The sequence below is a fragment of the Hemitrygon akajei genome, chromosome 31 (genome assembly GCF_048418815.1).
Source record: "Hemitrygon akajei chromosome 31, sHemAka1.3, whole genome shotgun sequence".
NCBI classification, from domain to species: Eukaryota; Metazoa; Chordata; class Chondrichthyes; order Myliobatiformes; family Dasyatidae; genus Hemitrygon; species Hemitrygon akajei.
The window spans coordinates 41,268,963-41,286,128 of NC_133154.1; the positions used below are offsets into that span (position 1 = coordinate 41,268,963).

Below are 17,166 nucleotides of genomic sequence, written 5' to 3' on the forward strand. Positions count from 1 at the left end.
AAAGTAGCCGCGTACGGGCACGGTTCGAAAAAAAGCATTTGCAATATGTATTTGTTTTTGTTACCATATGGATTTAATTAAAAGTTAAAAAAAATCCTCACGTGTAATATCTTTCTGTGTAAATATCTCATATTACAACGTGGGACACCTGCGGCCGAAAATCCGGTGCGGCCTAAAATCCGGTGCGGCCTAAAATCCGATGCGGCCTTTACAATTAAAAAAATGATTTTATTTCTAAAATTAGAGCCAGCGGCTTTTAATCAGGTGCGCTCTGTAGTCCGGAATCTACGGTAAGTGAATATTGTAAATAATCAAAATAAATGAAATAAGCAGTCAGCAAAAAATATTAATTCCTTGTTTCACCTCCTCTCAACTAAACTAACGAGGACAAAGTGTGAATTCAGAACTATACTCATTTGCTTCATCTCACCCCAACCCGACAGATTACTTAGTAACACAGAAATCCACAGCACATTAAAGACTCAAGAAACTGCCTAGAATTTCCCAACCGTATAGCCCTCTATTTTTCTAATCTCCATGTACCTATCTAAGAATCTCTTAAAAGACCCTATTGTATACACCTTTAACAACTTCGCCGGCAGTACATTCCACGCACCCACCACTCTGTGTGAAAAACTTACCTCTGATATCCCCTTGTACCTACTTCAAAGCACCTTAAAACTATGTCTTGTCGTGTTACCTATTTCAGCCTGGGAAAAAGCCTCTGGCTACCACATGATCAATGCCCCTCATCATCTTATATACCTCTATTAGGTCACCTCTCATCCTCTGTCACTCCAAGGAGAAAGGGCCAGGTTCACTCAATTTATTCTCAAAAGGCATGCTCTCTATCCAGGTAGCATCCTTGTAAAACTCCTCTGCACTCTCTATAGTACCCATATCCTTCCTATAGTGAGGTGACTAGAACTGAACACAGGTCCGATCAAGGTCTTATATAGCTGTAATATTACCTTACGGCTCTAGAACTCAATGGTACATATCCATGCTAATGTTCCCTGAATATTTGCCACATTAATGTCGTGCATTTCCCTGAGAATATCTGCTCCGAATTTATGTTCCTAAGTTCCTGCCTAATAGCATATTTCCCTCACCCCAATGTTTTCCCAAATTGTCTGCTCCTATCACTCTCCAGTGCTATGGTAACACAGAAAGAGCTATGATCGCTACCACCAAAATGCTCTCCCACTGAGAAGAGATCTGACACCTAACCAGGTTCATTTTCCAATACCAGATCAAGTACAGCCTCTCCTCTAGTTGGCTTGCATCAGGAAACCTTCCTAAACACATCTAACAAACTCCACCCCATCTAAACCCCTTGCTCTAAGGAGATACCAGTCAATATTAGGAAAGTTAAAATTTCCCATCACAACAACCCTATTATTATTGCACTGTTCCAGAATCTGCCTCCCTATCTGCCCCTCGATGTTTCTGTTACTAGTGGAGGATCTATTAGAAAACATGCAGTAAAGTTATTAAAAACACAAAACTCACAAAACAGCAGAACTCAGCAGGCCAGACAGCATCTATGGAAGGAGGTAGTGACGACGTTTCGGGCCGAAACCCTTCATCAGGAGTAAAGTTATTACCCTCTTCCTGTTTCTGACTTCCACCCACAATGACTCAGTAGACAATCCTTCCATGATTTCCTCCTTTTCTGCAGCCATGATACTATCACTGATTAGCAGTGCCACTCCCCTACCTCTTTTGCCTCCCACCCTGTCCTTTTTGAAACATCTAAAGCCCAGCAGCCATTCCTGCCCAAGTCATCCAAGTTTCTGTAATGGCCACAACATCATAGTTCCGTGTATTGATCCATGCTCTTTCATCCACCTTGCTTATCATACTCCTTGCATTAAAATAGACACATCTCAAACCATCTGGTTGAGTGCTTCTTTGCTCTATCATCTGCCTATCCTTTCGCATAAACTCCCTACAAGCTGTCACTACCTGTGCGCCAACTGCACCATCTTCTGTCTCTTTACTTCGGTTCCTACCCCCTTGCAAATCTAGTTTAAAAACTGCCCAGTAGCATTAGCAAACTTCCCTCCTAGGATATTGGTTCCCCTCCAGTTCAGGTGCAACCCTTCCCACTTGTACAGATCACCCCTTCCCCAGAACAGGTTCTTGGATCTTTGGAACCCTGCCCCCTGCACCTTCTCCTCAGCCACTCATTCATCTGCGCTATCTTCCTGTTCTGATCTTCACTATCTTGTGGCACTAGGAGTAATCGGAGATTACCACCTTAGAGGTCCTGCACTTCAGACTCCTTCCTAACTCCCTAAACTTACTGCGCAGGACCTCTACCCCTCTCCTGCCTGTATCATTGGTACCAACATGTACCACAACTTCTGGCTGCTCACACTCCCCTTCCAGAATATTCTGTAATGGCTCAGAGACATCCTGGACCCTAGCATCCAGAAGGCAACACACTATCCCGATGTCTCTTTTGCTGCCACAGAATCTCCTATCTGTCCCCCTAACTATCAAGTCCCCTCTGACTATTGCTCCGCTTGACTTTACATCACCCTTCTGAGGCTCAGAGCTGACCATAATGCTATTGGTCTGGCTGCTGCTGCCTTGCCCAGATAGGTCATCCCCCTCAGCAGTATCCAAAGGGGTTGCTGAGGGGAACAGCCTGGTTCTTTGGCCTCAGCCTCTTCTCGTCAAAGCCTGACAATCCTACTCTCACTGCTAGCCTACTCCCAACAATGGCTGCCCCGCTTGCCCATTCTGTACTTTTATTTAATTCGCAGTGCTCTGCTCCCAATGCTGACTGGACATCTAGAATGTCCGTGAAGCTCTCCTTGTATACTAGCTTCGCCGACCTGCCAGTAACCTCTTTGAAGTACTCTGGTCCCAACATTGATTGGACCTCTTAGTCCACAATAAATACACGCAACATAATCTATAGATAGATACTTTATTCATCCCCATGGGGAAATTCAACATTTTTTTCCAATATCCCATACACTTGTTGTAGCAAAAACTCATTACATACAATACTTAACTCAGTAATAATATGATATGCATCTAAATCACTAACTCAAAAAGCATTAATAATAGCTTTAAAAAAAGTTCTTAAGTCCTGGCAGTTGAATTGTAAAGCCTAATGGCATTGGGGAGTATTGACCTCTTCATCCTGTCTGAGGAGCATTGCTTCGACAGTAACCTGTCGCTGAAACTGCTTCTCTGTCTCTGGATGGTGCTATGTAGAGGATGTTCAGGGTTTTCCATAATTGACCATAGCCTACTCAGCACCGGAGAGAGTACGGTTCCCTGCGGCAGACAGAATATAGATAGATGGCTCTGACATCCCAGCCCCTAATTATTAAATAATAATCACAACTAAATACTACAAAATTAGGAAACATGAAATCTTCAAGGATAAATATCTTCACATTTATGCAAATGTGCTCTTTCTTCTTTCAATCAAATTATGTTACAGTTACCTAGACCAGAAGCGACAGCACTTAGCCAGTACAGAGTAATTGTTAATATCTCTCTCTGACAATCCCTTCATGCTCTGACCAATCAAGAAACTATCAACCTCTGCCTTAAATATACATAATGACTTGGCCTCCACAGTTGTCTGTGGCAAAGAATTCCACAGATTCACCACTCTCTGACTGAGAAAATTCCTCTTTATCTCTATTCTAAAAGGACATCTCTTCATTCTGAAGCTGTGTCTTCTGGCCTTAGACTCTCCACATCCACTCTATCAAGGTCTTTCAGCATTCAATAGGTTTCAATGAGGTCACCCATCATTACTCTGAATTCTAGTGACTACAGGCCCAGAGCAATCAAACACTCTTATATGACAAGTCATTCATAATTGTAATCATTTTCATGAACCACCTTTGAACCCTCTCCAGCTTCAGCACATGCTTTCTAAGGGACTCAAACCTGCTCACAATACTGCAAGTGAGGACTCACCAGTGCTTTATAAATTCTCAACATTACATCCTTGCTTTTATACTCTAGTCCTCTTGAAATGAATGATAACAATACGTTTGCCTTCCTCACCACACTCAACCTGCAAATTAACCTTTAGGGAATCCTGCACAAGGACGTTGCTTTACACCTCAATTTTAAAAAATATTTTCTGTCCATTTAGAAAATAGTCAACCCTTTCATTTCTTCTACCATCGTGCATTACCATACATCTCTTGAAATTGTATTCCACCTGCCATTTATTTGCCCATTCTCCTAATCTAAGTCCTCCTGTAGTCTCCTTACTTCCTCAAAAGTACCCGCCCCTCCACCTATCTTCATATCGTCTGCAAACTTTGCAACAAAGTAATCAATTCCATCATTCAAATCACTGACACAATACGTACAAAGAATCCGTCCCAACACATACCCCTGTGGAACACCACTTGTCACTGGCACCCACCAAAAAAGGCTTCATTTCCACTCTTTGCCCCCTGCAATCAGCCACAGCTTTATCCAAGTTAGAATCTTTCCTGTAATACCATGGCTTGCTAAGCAGCCTCATATATGGCACCTTGTCAAAGGCCTTCTGAAAATACAAGTACACCACATCAACCGATTCTCCATTGTCTATTCTGCTTGTTATTTCTTCAAAGAATTCCAACAGATTTGTCAAGCAAGATTTTCCCTTCAGAAAACCATGTTGACTACGGCCTATTTTATCATGTGTCTCCAAGTACCCTGAGCCTTCATCCTTCAAAATTGACACCAACGTCTTTCCAACCACTAGCAACAGACTAACTGGTCTATAGTTTCCTTTCTTGAAGAATGGAGTGACATTTTCAATTTTCCAGTCTTCTGGAACCATTACAGAATCTAGTGATTCTTGAAAGATCATTACTAATACCTCCACGATATCTTCACCCACATCTTTCAGGACCCTGGGATAGAAACCATCTGGTCCAGGTGACTTCAGACATTTCACTTTCCCAAGAACCTTCTCTCTAGTTATGCTAACTTTACACACTTCATGACCCCAACACCTGGAACTTCCACCATTCTGCTGTTTTTTTCCCCCCACACTGAAGACTGACGCAAAATACTTATTCAGTTCGTCCGCCATTTCGTTGTTCCCCATTACTCCCTCTCCAGCACCATTTTCAAGCGGTCCAACATCCACTCTCGCCTCACTTTTACACTTTATGTATCTGAAGAAACTTTTGGTATCCTCTTTAATATTATTGGCTAACTTACTTTCGTATTCCATCTTTACCTTAATGATTTTTTTAGTTGCCTTCTGTTGGTTTTTAAATTTCCCACTAATTTTTGCTCTATTATATGCCCTCTCTTTGGTTTTTATATTGGCTTTGACTTCATTTGTTAACCATGGTTGTGTCATCTTTCCAATACTTCTTCCTCTTTGTTATCAATATATTCTGTACCTTCCAAATTGCTTTCAGAAATTCCAGTCATTGCTGCTCTGCCATCATCCCTGCCGGTGTTCTTATCCAATCAACTCTAGCCAACTCCTCTCTCATGCCCCTGTAATTCCCTTTACTCCAGTCTAATACTAATAAATCTGACTTTAGCTTTCCTTCTCAAATTTCAGGGTGAATTCAATCATATTATGATCACTTTTACCTTAAATTCTCTAATCAATTCTTGCTCATTACACAACACCCAATCCAGAACAACTGATCCCCTAGTGGGCTCAACCATGAGCTACTCTAAAAAGCCATCTCATAGGTACTCTAGAAATCCTCTCTCCTGGACTCCAGCACCACCCTGATTTTCCTAATCTACCTGCACACTGAAGTCCCCCATGACTACTGCAACACTGCCCCTTTGGCATGCATTTTCTATCTCCCATTGAAATTTGTAGGCCACATCCTTACTACTGATTCAGGGTCTGTATACAACTTCCATTAGACTCTTTTTACCCATATAGTTCCTTAGCTCTATCCACAATGATTCAATACCTTCCAACCCCATGTCATCTCTTTCTAATGATTTGATTTAATTTTTTTACCAATAGAGCAATGTTGCTCCCCTGCCTTTCTGCCTAATTCGATACAATATCCATCCTTGGACATTAAGCTCCCAGTTATAATCTTCTTTCAGCCATGATTCAGTGATGCCTACAACATCATACCTGCAAATTTGCAACTATGCTGCAAGTTCATCTACCGTATTCCATAAATTGCACACATTCAATTATAACACCTTCAGTCCTGCATTCACCCTTTTCGATTCTGTCCGCCTTTTACATAGCAACTCATCCTGCTGACTGCAATTTTGCCCTATCAACAGCCTCTCCTCACTACACATTACCTTTGTTTGTAAACCAGCTTCCTCGTCGTCAGCACTATTATCTGCCTTTCCTTCAATGCTCTTGCATTGAAATATAGGCAGCTCAGGATACTAGCTGCACCATGCTCGACCTTCTGATTCCTAACTTTGCCTGAGGTCTTACCAACAGCTCCTTCCACAACCACTCCATTAACTGTTCTGGCACTCTAGTTCGCATCCCCCTGCAACTCTAGTTTAAACTCCATTGTGCAGTATCTCATCACCTGTCCTACCTATTGGTACTTACATGGACCACAACTTCTGCCTGTTCACCCTCCCACTTAAAAACACTGAGGACTCAACCTGAGATATCCCGTACCTTGGCACCCGGGATGCAACATACCATCCAGGAATCTCATTCTCGTCCACAGAACCTCCTGTCTGTTCCCCTAAATAGTGAATTCCCTATCATCACAGCATTTCTCTTCTCCCTCTTCCCCTTTGAGTCACAGAGGCAGTGTTAGAGACCCGCCCACTGTGACTTTCCTCTGTTAGATCCTCTGGTTACTTGACATGTTAACCTCCTTCTTTCTCAAAGGTAAACTAATCTGGTAGTGGCCATCCACCAGTTTTGCAGAATTTGTAACCAGCATTAGGGTCTTCCCTTGACAAAACAGGTTGGTCATTTTGTCTGCACTCAGGCTTTGAACTGCCCCTGTTAAAGCTCATCCAAGTTCAAAACTCAGATCCTGTTAACTGTCAGCCTTATACACGGTCTCTCCCATCACCACTGTCTCAATTCAGTGGTCTATTCACAGTCCATTCCAACATTGTTCTAATTGTATAAAGTCTATTATTAACATTGCAAATCACTTGCAATGGCTCCAATGCCTTAGGCACATTCATCCCTCTCAGTAGCTCAATTTCCAAATCAATCTCTGGCAAATGGACATGTTTCAGGTGAGACCATCCCTGGAGATCCCACCATCATGGAATGTTCCCTCCGTGGACAGGCATACTTTACTGTGTATAGATAGTTGACCTTAGTTTTCACCATCTAAGCTAGCTACTTCCAATCCTGATGAAGGGTCTCGGCCTGATTCGTTGACTGCTCATTTTAATGGATGCTGCCTGACCTGCTGAGTTCATCCAGCTTGTTTTAGACCATTTCCCTTCCATTAGTTCCAGGCTCAGTTTTAGTATTACTTATCATAGTGGCCACAGTAGAGGCAAAGCCGATTCCTTTAGCCTTAGAACAAAGTTGTGACTTAGTTTTGTTCACACCTTTGCTTAGTGCAGGAGATGGAGCATCCCAAACACAGGGTCTGTTACAAACTTTACTTGCCTTTCCATAAAATCAACAATACCAGCAAAAGTAGTCTTACAGTTGTGCCTTTCTTGCAGTTCAAATACAACGATTCTCCATTTATCCCTAAGTATATAGGGCAATTTCTTGACGACAATCAACATTATCTGTTGGAAGGTGAGACACATTTTCACTTATTACAGCAACATGACCTTCACTAAAACATTTATCGGTCAACCATTGTTTCACATCCCCTTTAAAGGCATTGCTGTAGCTATCAATGCTTGGAAAGTGTTCATTCATAACCCATTATAAAAACACACAACATAAAATACAATAGACAGAATATACATCAGCAGAAGAAACTCCTCCCATGCATGGTGACCATGATGCTGAACCTGTATCTGGATTCAGTAACTGCGATGGTTAACTATCCACTATGCAGCTTATTTCAGCCTTTTCTCCAGAGTGAGCTCAGTAATGTATCACATGGTGGATTGGCCAAATGAATCCCTTCCCAGACTTAGAGCAAGGTGAATGGTTTCTGCCCAGAGTAAATTTACTGCTGTGCCAGTAGGGAACCTGACTGACTGAATCCCTTCCTATGGTCTCAACAGATGTACTGCCTTGTCTAAGTGTGAATTTGCTGTTGAACACTCAGTTGAGGTGACTGAGTGACTCATTTCCCACAATCTGAACAGGTCAACAGCCCACCCCCAATGTGAACTCACTGGTGTGCCAATAGGTCAGATGACTGAGTGACTCCCTTTCCACAATCTGAGCAGGTGAAAAGTCTCCCCCAAGTGTGTACGGGTGGGATGACTAATTGAAACCCTTCCCACAGTCTATGTAGGTAAGTGGCCTCGCCCCAGTGTGAACTGACCCGCGTTCCAATCTGTCAGATAATCAGGCGAATCCCCTCCCACATTCTGAGCAGGGGGTGAACAGCCTCTCCCCAGTGTGAACTGACTGGTGTGTCTGCAGGTGACATGACCAACTGAATCCCTTCCCACAACCTAAGCAGGTGAATAGCCACTCCTCAGTGTGAACTCACTGGTGTGCCAGTAGATACAATCACTGAGCGAATCCTTTCCCACAGTCTGAGCAGGTGAAAGATTCTATCCAGTGTGAACCTGCTGAATGTAGCCTCAGTTGAGATGACTGAGCGAATCCCTTCACACAATCTGAGCAGGCGAATGGCTTCTCCCCAGTGTGAACTCACTGGGGTGCCAGTAAGGAACGTGACTGAGTGAATCCTTTGCCATTCTGAGCAGGTGAATGGCCTCTCCCCATGTGAATTTGTGAGATGACCAAGTGAATCACTTCCCACAGTCTGCGCAGGTCTCTCCCCAGTGTGAACTCACTTGTGTGCCAGTAGATCAGATGGTTGAGTAAATCCCTTATGAGTCTGAGAAACCCTTATCACCTGAGTCCCTTTCCACAATCAGAGCAGGTGAATGGTCTCTCCCCAGTGTGAACTGACTGATGTTCCTTCAGTTGAGATAACTCAGTGAATCCCTTCTCACAATCTGAGCAGGTGAATGGCCTCTCTCCAGTGTGAACTGACTGGCATCTCTGTAGGTGGGTCCACTGAGTGAATCCCTTGCCAAAGTCTCAGCATGTCTCTCCCCAGTGTGAACTCGTTGGTGTCTATGTAGGTTAGTTGACTTAGTGAATCCTCTTCCACAGTCTGAGCAGGTGAATGGTCTCTCCCCAGTGTGAACTCGCCGGTGTGCCAGTAGGTAAGATGATCGTGTGAATCCCTTCCCACAGTCCGAGCAGGGAAATGGCCTCTCCCCAGTGTGAAGTCGCTGATGTACCTTCAGTTGAGATGACTGAGTGAATCCCTTCCCACAGTCTGAGCAGGTGAACGGTCTCTCCCCTGTGTGAACTCGCTGGTGTGCCAAAAGGTAAGATGATCGAGTAAATCCCTTCCCACAGTCTGAGCAGGTGAACGGTCTCTGCCCAGTGTGACATCGCTGATGTACCTTCAGAGTAGATGACTCAGTGAATCCCTTCCCACAGTCTGAGCATGTGAATGGTCTCTCCCCAGTGTGAACTCGCTGATGTACCTTCAGATGAGATGACTGGGCAAATCTCTTCCCACAGTCTGAGCAGGTAAATGGCCTCTCCCCAGTGTGAACTCGTTGATGTACCTTCAGTTTAGAGGACTGAGTGAATCCCTTCCCACAGTCCGAGCAGGTGAATGACCACTCCCCAGTGTGAACCGATTGGTGTGCCAGTAGTTGGAATGACTGAGTGAATCCCTTCCCACAGTCGAAGCAGGTGAATGGCCTCTCCGCTGTGTGAACTGACTGATGTATCTTTAAGTGGGTTGACTGAGTGAATCCCTTCCCACAATCAGAGCAGGTGAATGGCCTCTCCCCCGTGTGAATTCGCTGATGTGCCTTTAGTTGAGATGACTGAGTGAATCTCTTCCCACAGTCTGAGCAGGTGAATGGTCTCTTAACAGTGTGGACTGACTGGTGTGCCAGTAGGTCAGACGATTCAGTGAATTGCTTCTCACAGTCTGAGCATGTGAACAGCATCTCTCCAGTGTAAACTGACCAGTGTGCCGATCAATCAGATGAGTAATTGAATCCTTTCCCACAGTCTGAGAAGTTGAACGGTTTCTCTCATGTTTGTACTCGGTGGTGTGCTGCGAGCCAGCTGAATGAGAGAGTTCCTTATCACACTGAGAGAAAAAGAATAATACCCCTGCTATCAATTCTCTGGCATTTCATCAAGTCAGATGTCAGAAAGATTGAATCTCTCCCATAGTCAATGCAGTTGAAGAACTGATCTCTAGTGATCAAAAGCTAGTGTGTTCTCAGCAACTCAATCCCAGAGGATTTCACGGTTAACAGAGACAACTTCATTTCCGACATGAAGCACATTTCCAGCTGGGATGAGATACTTTTTCTTCTCCTGGAATCAACAACAGATATATTTGGTGTAACAAAGGAAATATCTGGCCATCCTTAAATACAGTATCTGGACAGAGACATTAGAACTGGCGTGCTATTGTGTTCAGTTCCCTGTTCACAAATTCTTTGTCATTCCTAACATGTAAAAAGATTTACACACATCAATGGGTGAAAGACTGCATTTACATGATATATATAAAGAAAAAAAACTGTATTACAGTAAGTAGATATATGCCTATTAAATAGTTAAGTTAAAATAAGTAGTGCGAGGAAACAGAAATAAGGATGTAGTGAGTTAGTGTTCATAGGTTCAATGTCCATTCAGAAATTGGAAAGAGGAGGGGAAGATTATTTTTATTATTTTGAGTTCTGGTCATGTCCCACAGCACTACAAAGAGCACATGATATTTCATGGCTGATTCTGGAGACTTTCTAATTACTCTGATCCCTACCCCACCCCCACCCCGAGGTGACTGATTGTACTAAACTCATCAACAGTGATGTCAATGAATATGAAGGGGGAGGGGAGAGGGCAGTTGTCTTTCCCATTGGATTGTGGCAGTTTTGTGATGTGATCGTTACAGGTCACTTGTTACCCAGGAGACAGATGTTTGAATTCATTCTGTACCCAGGGAGAAAGGTATAAAACATTCTCATAGGTAGAAAGGTCCAGAGAAAGAGGTAAAACAAAGGTGATTTTCTCAAGAACTAAATTTGATGGAAAGATTTTGTTGGTTTTCCTTTGCAGCACTAATTGACATTTTCATTCACTGGAAGGGAATTAACCTCTTCTTCTGAGGTTAACGCAAAACTGTATCTTTGTTTTGAGTTCCTAATTCTTGGATTTAGATAGGTGAAGTTTGGCAGTGTCTGACAGATCCAACCGCTGGCATTCCCCTTGCCAAGCACACCCGACTGATTGCTGGGGGAAGCACTAGAATGGCCATCCTGACTTCAGGTCAAGATGGCGCGAGCCTACAAAGCTCCCTCAGTCGACATCTTCCAAAATATCTTTTTTACTTCTTTTACGTCTGTTTTTCACCTCAAATATGTTTCTAGGACTGTTAAGAGTCTGTGATTTACAGTTTGCAGATCTTTGCGTGATCTAATGCTTTGTGGTCTCTGAAAAGATTCCAGGAAGCAAGAGCACGTACTCGGACAGCCTCAAAGCAAAGAAACTTTGAGACAGTGCGAGCCGTTGTTCGACTCCATTTCACGATTTAAAGTGTCAATTAATCACTAATTAAAGCATTGAGAAAAACTGAGATCTCAAGGCAAACAAGAGTTTCAGTGCCAACTGCCTGCCTTTTAATCACTACGGGAGCAGTCTGTGAGCAGCCAATCGCTGGGTGGCTCACTGTGACAAGCAGGTAGGCCTCTCTGCCTCGTGTGATGTCCCTCTCTTTCAATGAACATCAGTGATATCATAGGATGGTATCGTGGCTCTGTGTTTATGGTTTGGACAATTCCATTTAAGGACTGTGGACGTTTTCGGACTTATAGGTTTTATTTTCTGTGTTTTTTTTTAAATCGCCTGTTCCTTTTCAGTCTTGTTCTGCAAGGGGAGGGTGTTTAGGGGGTTGATGTCCTGTTAGTTTTTTTACGTGGGGAAGGGCTTTTTTTGGGGGGTTGATGTTCCTACTCTGCAGGGTGAGTGAGGTTTTTGGGGGAGAGGGGTATGCCATTCTTTTTCGTATGGGGGTGGGTTTGATGGCTCTCTCTGAATGGCTTTCATGTTCTTTCCTTGTTTCGTGGCTCTTAAGAGATTATAAATTTCAGGGTTGTATATGACCATAAGACATAGGCTATTTGGCCCATAGAGTCTGCTCCACCATTTCATCATGGCTGATCCTCTTGTTTCTGCATTTCTGTTTTAAGAGGGCACCCCTCTATCCTGAGGCTGTGCCCTCTTGTCCTAGACTCTCCCACCATGCGAAACATCCTTTTCACATCTACTCTGTCTAGGCCTTTCAACATTGAAAGGTTTCAATGAGATCCCCCCCCCACCCCCCATCCTTCTGAATTCCAGCGAGTACAGACCCAGAGCCATCAAACATTCCTCATATGATAACCCTTTCATTTCTGGAATCAGCCTGGTGAACCTCCTCTAGATCCTCTCCAACGCCGGCACATTTTTTCTAAGATAAGCCCATAACTGTTCACAATACTCAATGTGAGGCCTCACCAATGCCTTATAAAGCCTCAGCATTACATCCCTGTATTCTAGACCTCTTGAAATGAATGCTAACATGGCATTTGCCTTCCTCACCACTGCCTCAACCTGCAAGTTAATCTTCATGGTGTTCTGCACAAGGATTCCCAAGTCCCTCTGCATCTCAGATTCCTGGATTTCCTCCCCGTTTAGAAAGTAGTCCACACATTCATGTCTACTACCAAAGTGCATGAACACGCATTTTCCAACATTGCATTTCATTTGCTACTTTCTTGCCCATGCTCCTAATCTGCATCCTAACTGTTTCGTCAACAGTACCTGCCACTCCACCAATCTTTGTATCATCTGCAAACTTGGCAACAAAGCCATCTATTCCATCATCTAAAACATTTATATACAGCATAAACAAAAGTGGTCCCAACACAGACCACCACTAGTCACAGAAAAGGCTCCTTTTATTCCCACTCGCTGCCTCCTACCAATCAGCCAATGCTCTAACCATGTTCATAACTTTCCTGTAATACCATGGGTTCTTAACTTGGTAAGCAGCCTCATGTGTGGCACCTTGTCAAAGGCCTTCTGAAAGTCCAAATATACAACATCCCCTTTATCTATCCTACTTGTAATCTCCTCAAGGAATTCCAACAGGTTCATCAGGCAGGATTTTCCTTGAAGGAAGCTATTCTGACTTTGTACTATCTTGTCTTGTGTCAACAAGTACTCCATCACCTCATCCTTAACAGCTGACTCCTATGTTTCCTCTAAGCTGTGTGCATATGCGCACGTACACACATTTTTCAAACAGCACACAAAGGAAACTAATGTGTGCACAAAAGGTTAGCTACCTAAAATAATGAAGTAATTAATAATGATACTTATTGAGAATAATCTTTTAGCTGAATGTTTCTGTTAACTAGTTAGTCGGTTTTTCAAATATCACAATGCACGTCACTAATTTACATCACCTCACCTTTCCTGTTCCGGTTTGTACAGCTGCATCACGGCGGCAGCCATCTTTGGCGGACAGTGTTCATATCGTAAAGTTTACAAAGACCTGTTTCAAATCCTGTAGATAGCTTACTAAGTTTTTATTGAAAAAAATATTGATTCACTATGTCAAATTCAAAAGCAGCAAAGGGCGTGAAGTGCAAAAGAACTGCAAATTTGTTTAAAGTTGAATGGCTTAACAAAATAGTAGAAACTGCTACACCGCAAGCTCATGAGGTCATGAATGTTCAGCTATGAGAAATATTTATGTGTGATTCGGAAAATGGAGTTATCTGTTTGTATTGTCGTGATGCAAAAGTTGCTGGAGAATTTGCCAGTGGAAAGAAGTGGGATGATATTTGGAAACTTGACTTTTTGAAGCGTAATTTGGCAAGTAAATCACAATTGGACGGTGTTCAAAAGTTCAGGCAACAGAACCTGAGTCAGCTTTTGATTTCTCTGCAATTGCAGATTGCGACTTCACATTTGGGGATGAACAAGTTAATGCCTTTTGTCTAAAATATCATGATTTTCTAGCTGAAAATACTGTAATAGTTAGACAGTTTAATGATTTCAAATTTATGCAAGAAAAAATTAAATCCAAACTGATTTTAAACTTTCACGAGGAAATCTGCAGATGCTGGAAATTCAAACAACACACACAAAATGCTGGTGGAACACAGCAGGCCAGGCAGCATCTATAAGGAGAAGCACTGTCGACGTTTCGGGCCGAGACCCTTCATCAGGACTAACCAAAAGGAAAGATAGTAAGAGATTTGAAAGTAGTGGGGGGAGGGGGAAATGCGAAATGATAGGAGAAGACTGGAGGGGGGTGGGATGAAGCTAAGAGCTGGAAAGGTGATTGGCGAAAGTGATAGAGCTGGAGAAGGGAAAGGATCATGGGATGGAAGGCCTCAGGAGAAAGAAAGGGGGGGGGACACATTTTAATTCCACGTCCCATTCCCTTTCTGATATGTCTATCCATGGCTTCCTCTACTGTCAGAATGAATCCAAACTCAGGTTTGAATCCAACACCTTATATACCGGCTGGGTAGTCTCCAACCTGATGGCATGAACATTGACTTCTCTAACTTCCGTTAATGCCCCTCCTCCCCTTCTTACCCCATCCTTGACATATTTAGTTGTTTGCCTGTTCTCTATGTCCCTATGGTGCTTCCCCCCCCCCCTTTCTTTCTCCCAAGGCCTCCCATATCACTTTCGCCAATCACCTTTCCAGCTCTTAGCTTCATCCCACCCCCTCCGGTCTTCTCCTATCATTTCACATTTCCCCCTCCCCCCACTACTTTTAAATCTCTATCTTTCCTTTCGGTTAGTCCTGACGAAGGGTCTCGGCCCGAAACGTCAACAGTGCTTCTCCTTATAGATGCTGCCTGGCCTGCTGTGTTCCACCAGCATTTTAGTGTGTTGTTTGATTTTAAACTTTGCTCAAATGGTGGCATTTCTACCTCAAAATGAACAGTTTTGCGACCTTGCACAGTTGATGGACATTGGGGGAATCTTTCTTGTTTCTAGTATGGACTGTGGGCAAGGTTTTAGCCTAATGAATCAACTCAAAAACAAGCTGAGAAACTGTTTAGGTGAATGTCATTTGGGGATATGTTAATGAGAATCAAAAGCTGTCAATTGGATAGAAGTTCTATTAGTCTAGGTAAGGTTACAAAGAATGGGTAAATGCCAAAGACAGGAGAGAAAAAAATAACTGAGTGACTTAAATAGGTATGTTATTTTGTTGTTATTCTGAGCAGTTTTATGTCAAATATTTTGTAAACCTACATAAACTGTTCCATATGTGCATTCAGTGCGTATACTTTTGCCACAGGAAAAAAATTTGCACAAGATCTTTGCGCACACTAACTACTAAAAATTAGAGGGAACATTGGTTGACACCAACATCTTCCCAATCAGAGGTCAGGCTGTCTATAATCTCCTTCCTGCTGCCTTCTTCCTTTCTTAAAGAGCAGAGTAACATTTGCAACCTTCCAGTCCTCTGGCACCACACCAAGAATTCAATGATTTTTGAAAGATCATTTCTAACTCCACCACAATCTCTAACGCTATCTCTTTCAGAACTCTAGGGTGCAGTTCCCCTGGTCCGGATGACTTCTGTACTTTTAGGTCTTTCAGCTTTTTGAGCACCTTCTCCCTTGTAATAGTAACTGCACCCATTTCTTTTCCTTCGCACACTACAATATCAGTCGCACTGCTAATGTCTTCCACAGTGAAGACTGGGGCAAACTACTCATTTAGTTCAGCAGCCATCTCCTTGACCCCTCCGTTATTATTCTCCTGCCTCATTTTCTAGTGGTCCTATATCCACTCTCATCTCTCTTTCGTTTTTAACATACTTGAAAAAACTTTTATGATCCACTTTGATATTATTTGCTAACTTGCTTTCACATTTCATTGTTTCCTTTCTAATGGCTTTTTTAGTTGCTCTCTGTAGGTTTCTAAAAAACTTCCCAATCCTCTATCTTCCCACTCATTTTTGCTTTGTTGTATGCTCTTTCTTTTGCTTTTACAATAGCTTTGACTTCCCTTGTCAGCCATTGTTGCACTATTTTACCATTCTGAGTATTTCTTCATTTTTGGAATACACAGGTCCTGCACCTTCTTCATTTCCCCCAGAAACACATGCCATTGCTGCTCTGCTGACATCCCTACCAACAGCTCCTTCCAAATTATTTTGGCCAACTCCTCTCTCATATCACTGTAATTTCCCTTACTCAACTGAAATACTGCTACAGCAGACTATACTTTCTCCCTATATTGCGATCACTGGTTCCTAAGGGTTCAATTACCTTAAGCTCCATATTTGTCTCTGGTTCATTACGTAACACCCAATCCAGTATAGCTGATTCCCTCATTGGCTCACCAACAAACTGCTCTAAAAAGCTATCTCTTAGGCATTCAACAAATTCACTCTCGAGATCCAGTAGCAACCTGATTTTCCCAATGGACCTGCACGTTAAAATCTCCCATGACTACCATAACATGGCCCTTTTCATTCGCGTTTTCTATTTCCTGTTGTAATCTGTGGTCCACCTCCCAGCCACTATTGGGAGGCCTGTATATAATTGCCATCAATGTCCTTTTACCCTTGCAGATTCTTAACTCAACCCACAAGGATTCAACATCTTCCGATCCTATGTCAAATCTTTCTTCTGATTTGATGCCATTCTTTACAGGTAGAGCCACACCACCTCCTCTGCCTACCTTCCTATCCCACTGATATAACGTGTAACCTTGGACATTCAGCTCCCAACTACAACTATCCTTCAGCCACGATTCAGTGATGGCCACAACATCATACCTGGCAGTCTGTAAAATTGCAACAAGATCATCCACCTTATTTCTTACACTACATGCATTTAGATACAACACCCTGAGTACCGTATTTGCTATCCTTTCTGACTCTGCATCCCCAATGATTTAATACTCAGCCTGTTTGCTGCAACTAAGTTCCATCACCTACCTGCCTTTCCTGACAATCTGACTGCACGCTATCTTTACCT

At 42.9% G+C, this 17,166-nt stretch overlaps 1 protein-coding gene across 1 annotated transcript in view; it reads right to left on the bottom strand.

Annotated features, from left to right (window-relative positions):
- LOC140719273 (uncharacterized) overlaps positions 1-17,166 on the bottom strand; it is a 77,369-nt gene that overhangs the window by 54,221 nt on the left and 5,982 nt on the right. Inside the window, exon 2 of the mRNA XM_073033784.1 lies at positions 9,187-10,474. Within this exon, the coding sequence (XP_072889885.1) occupies positions 9,187-10,095 (909 nt within the window). The 5' untranslated portion in view covers positions 10,096-10,474. The remainder of the gene's footprint in view (positions 1-9,186; positions 10,475-17,166) is intronic.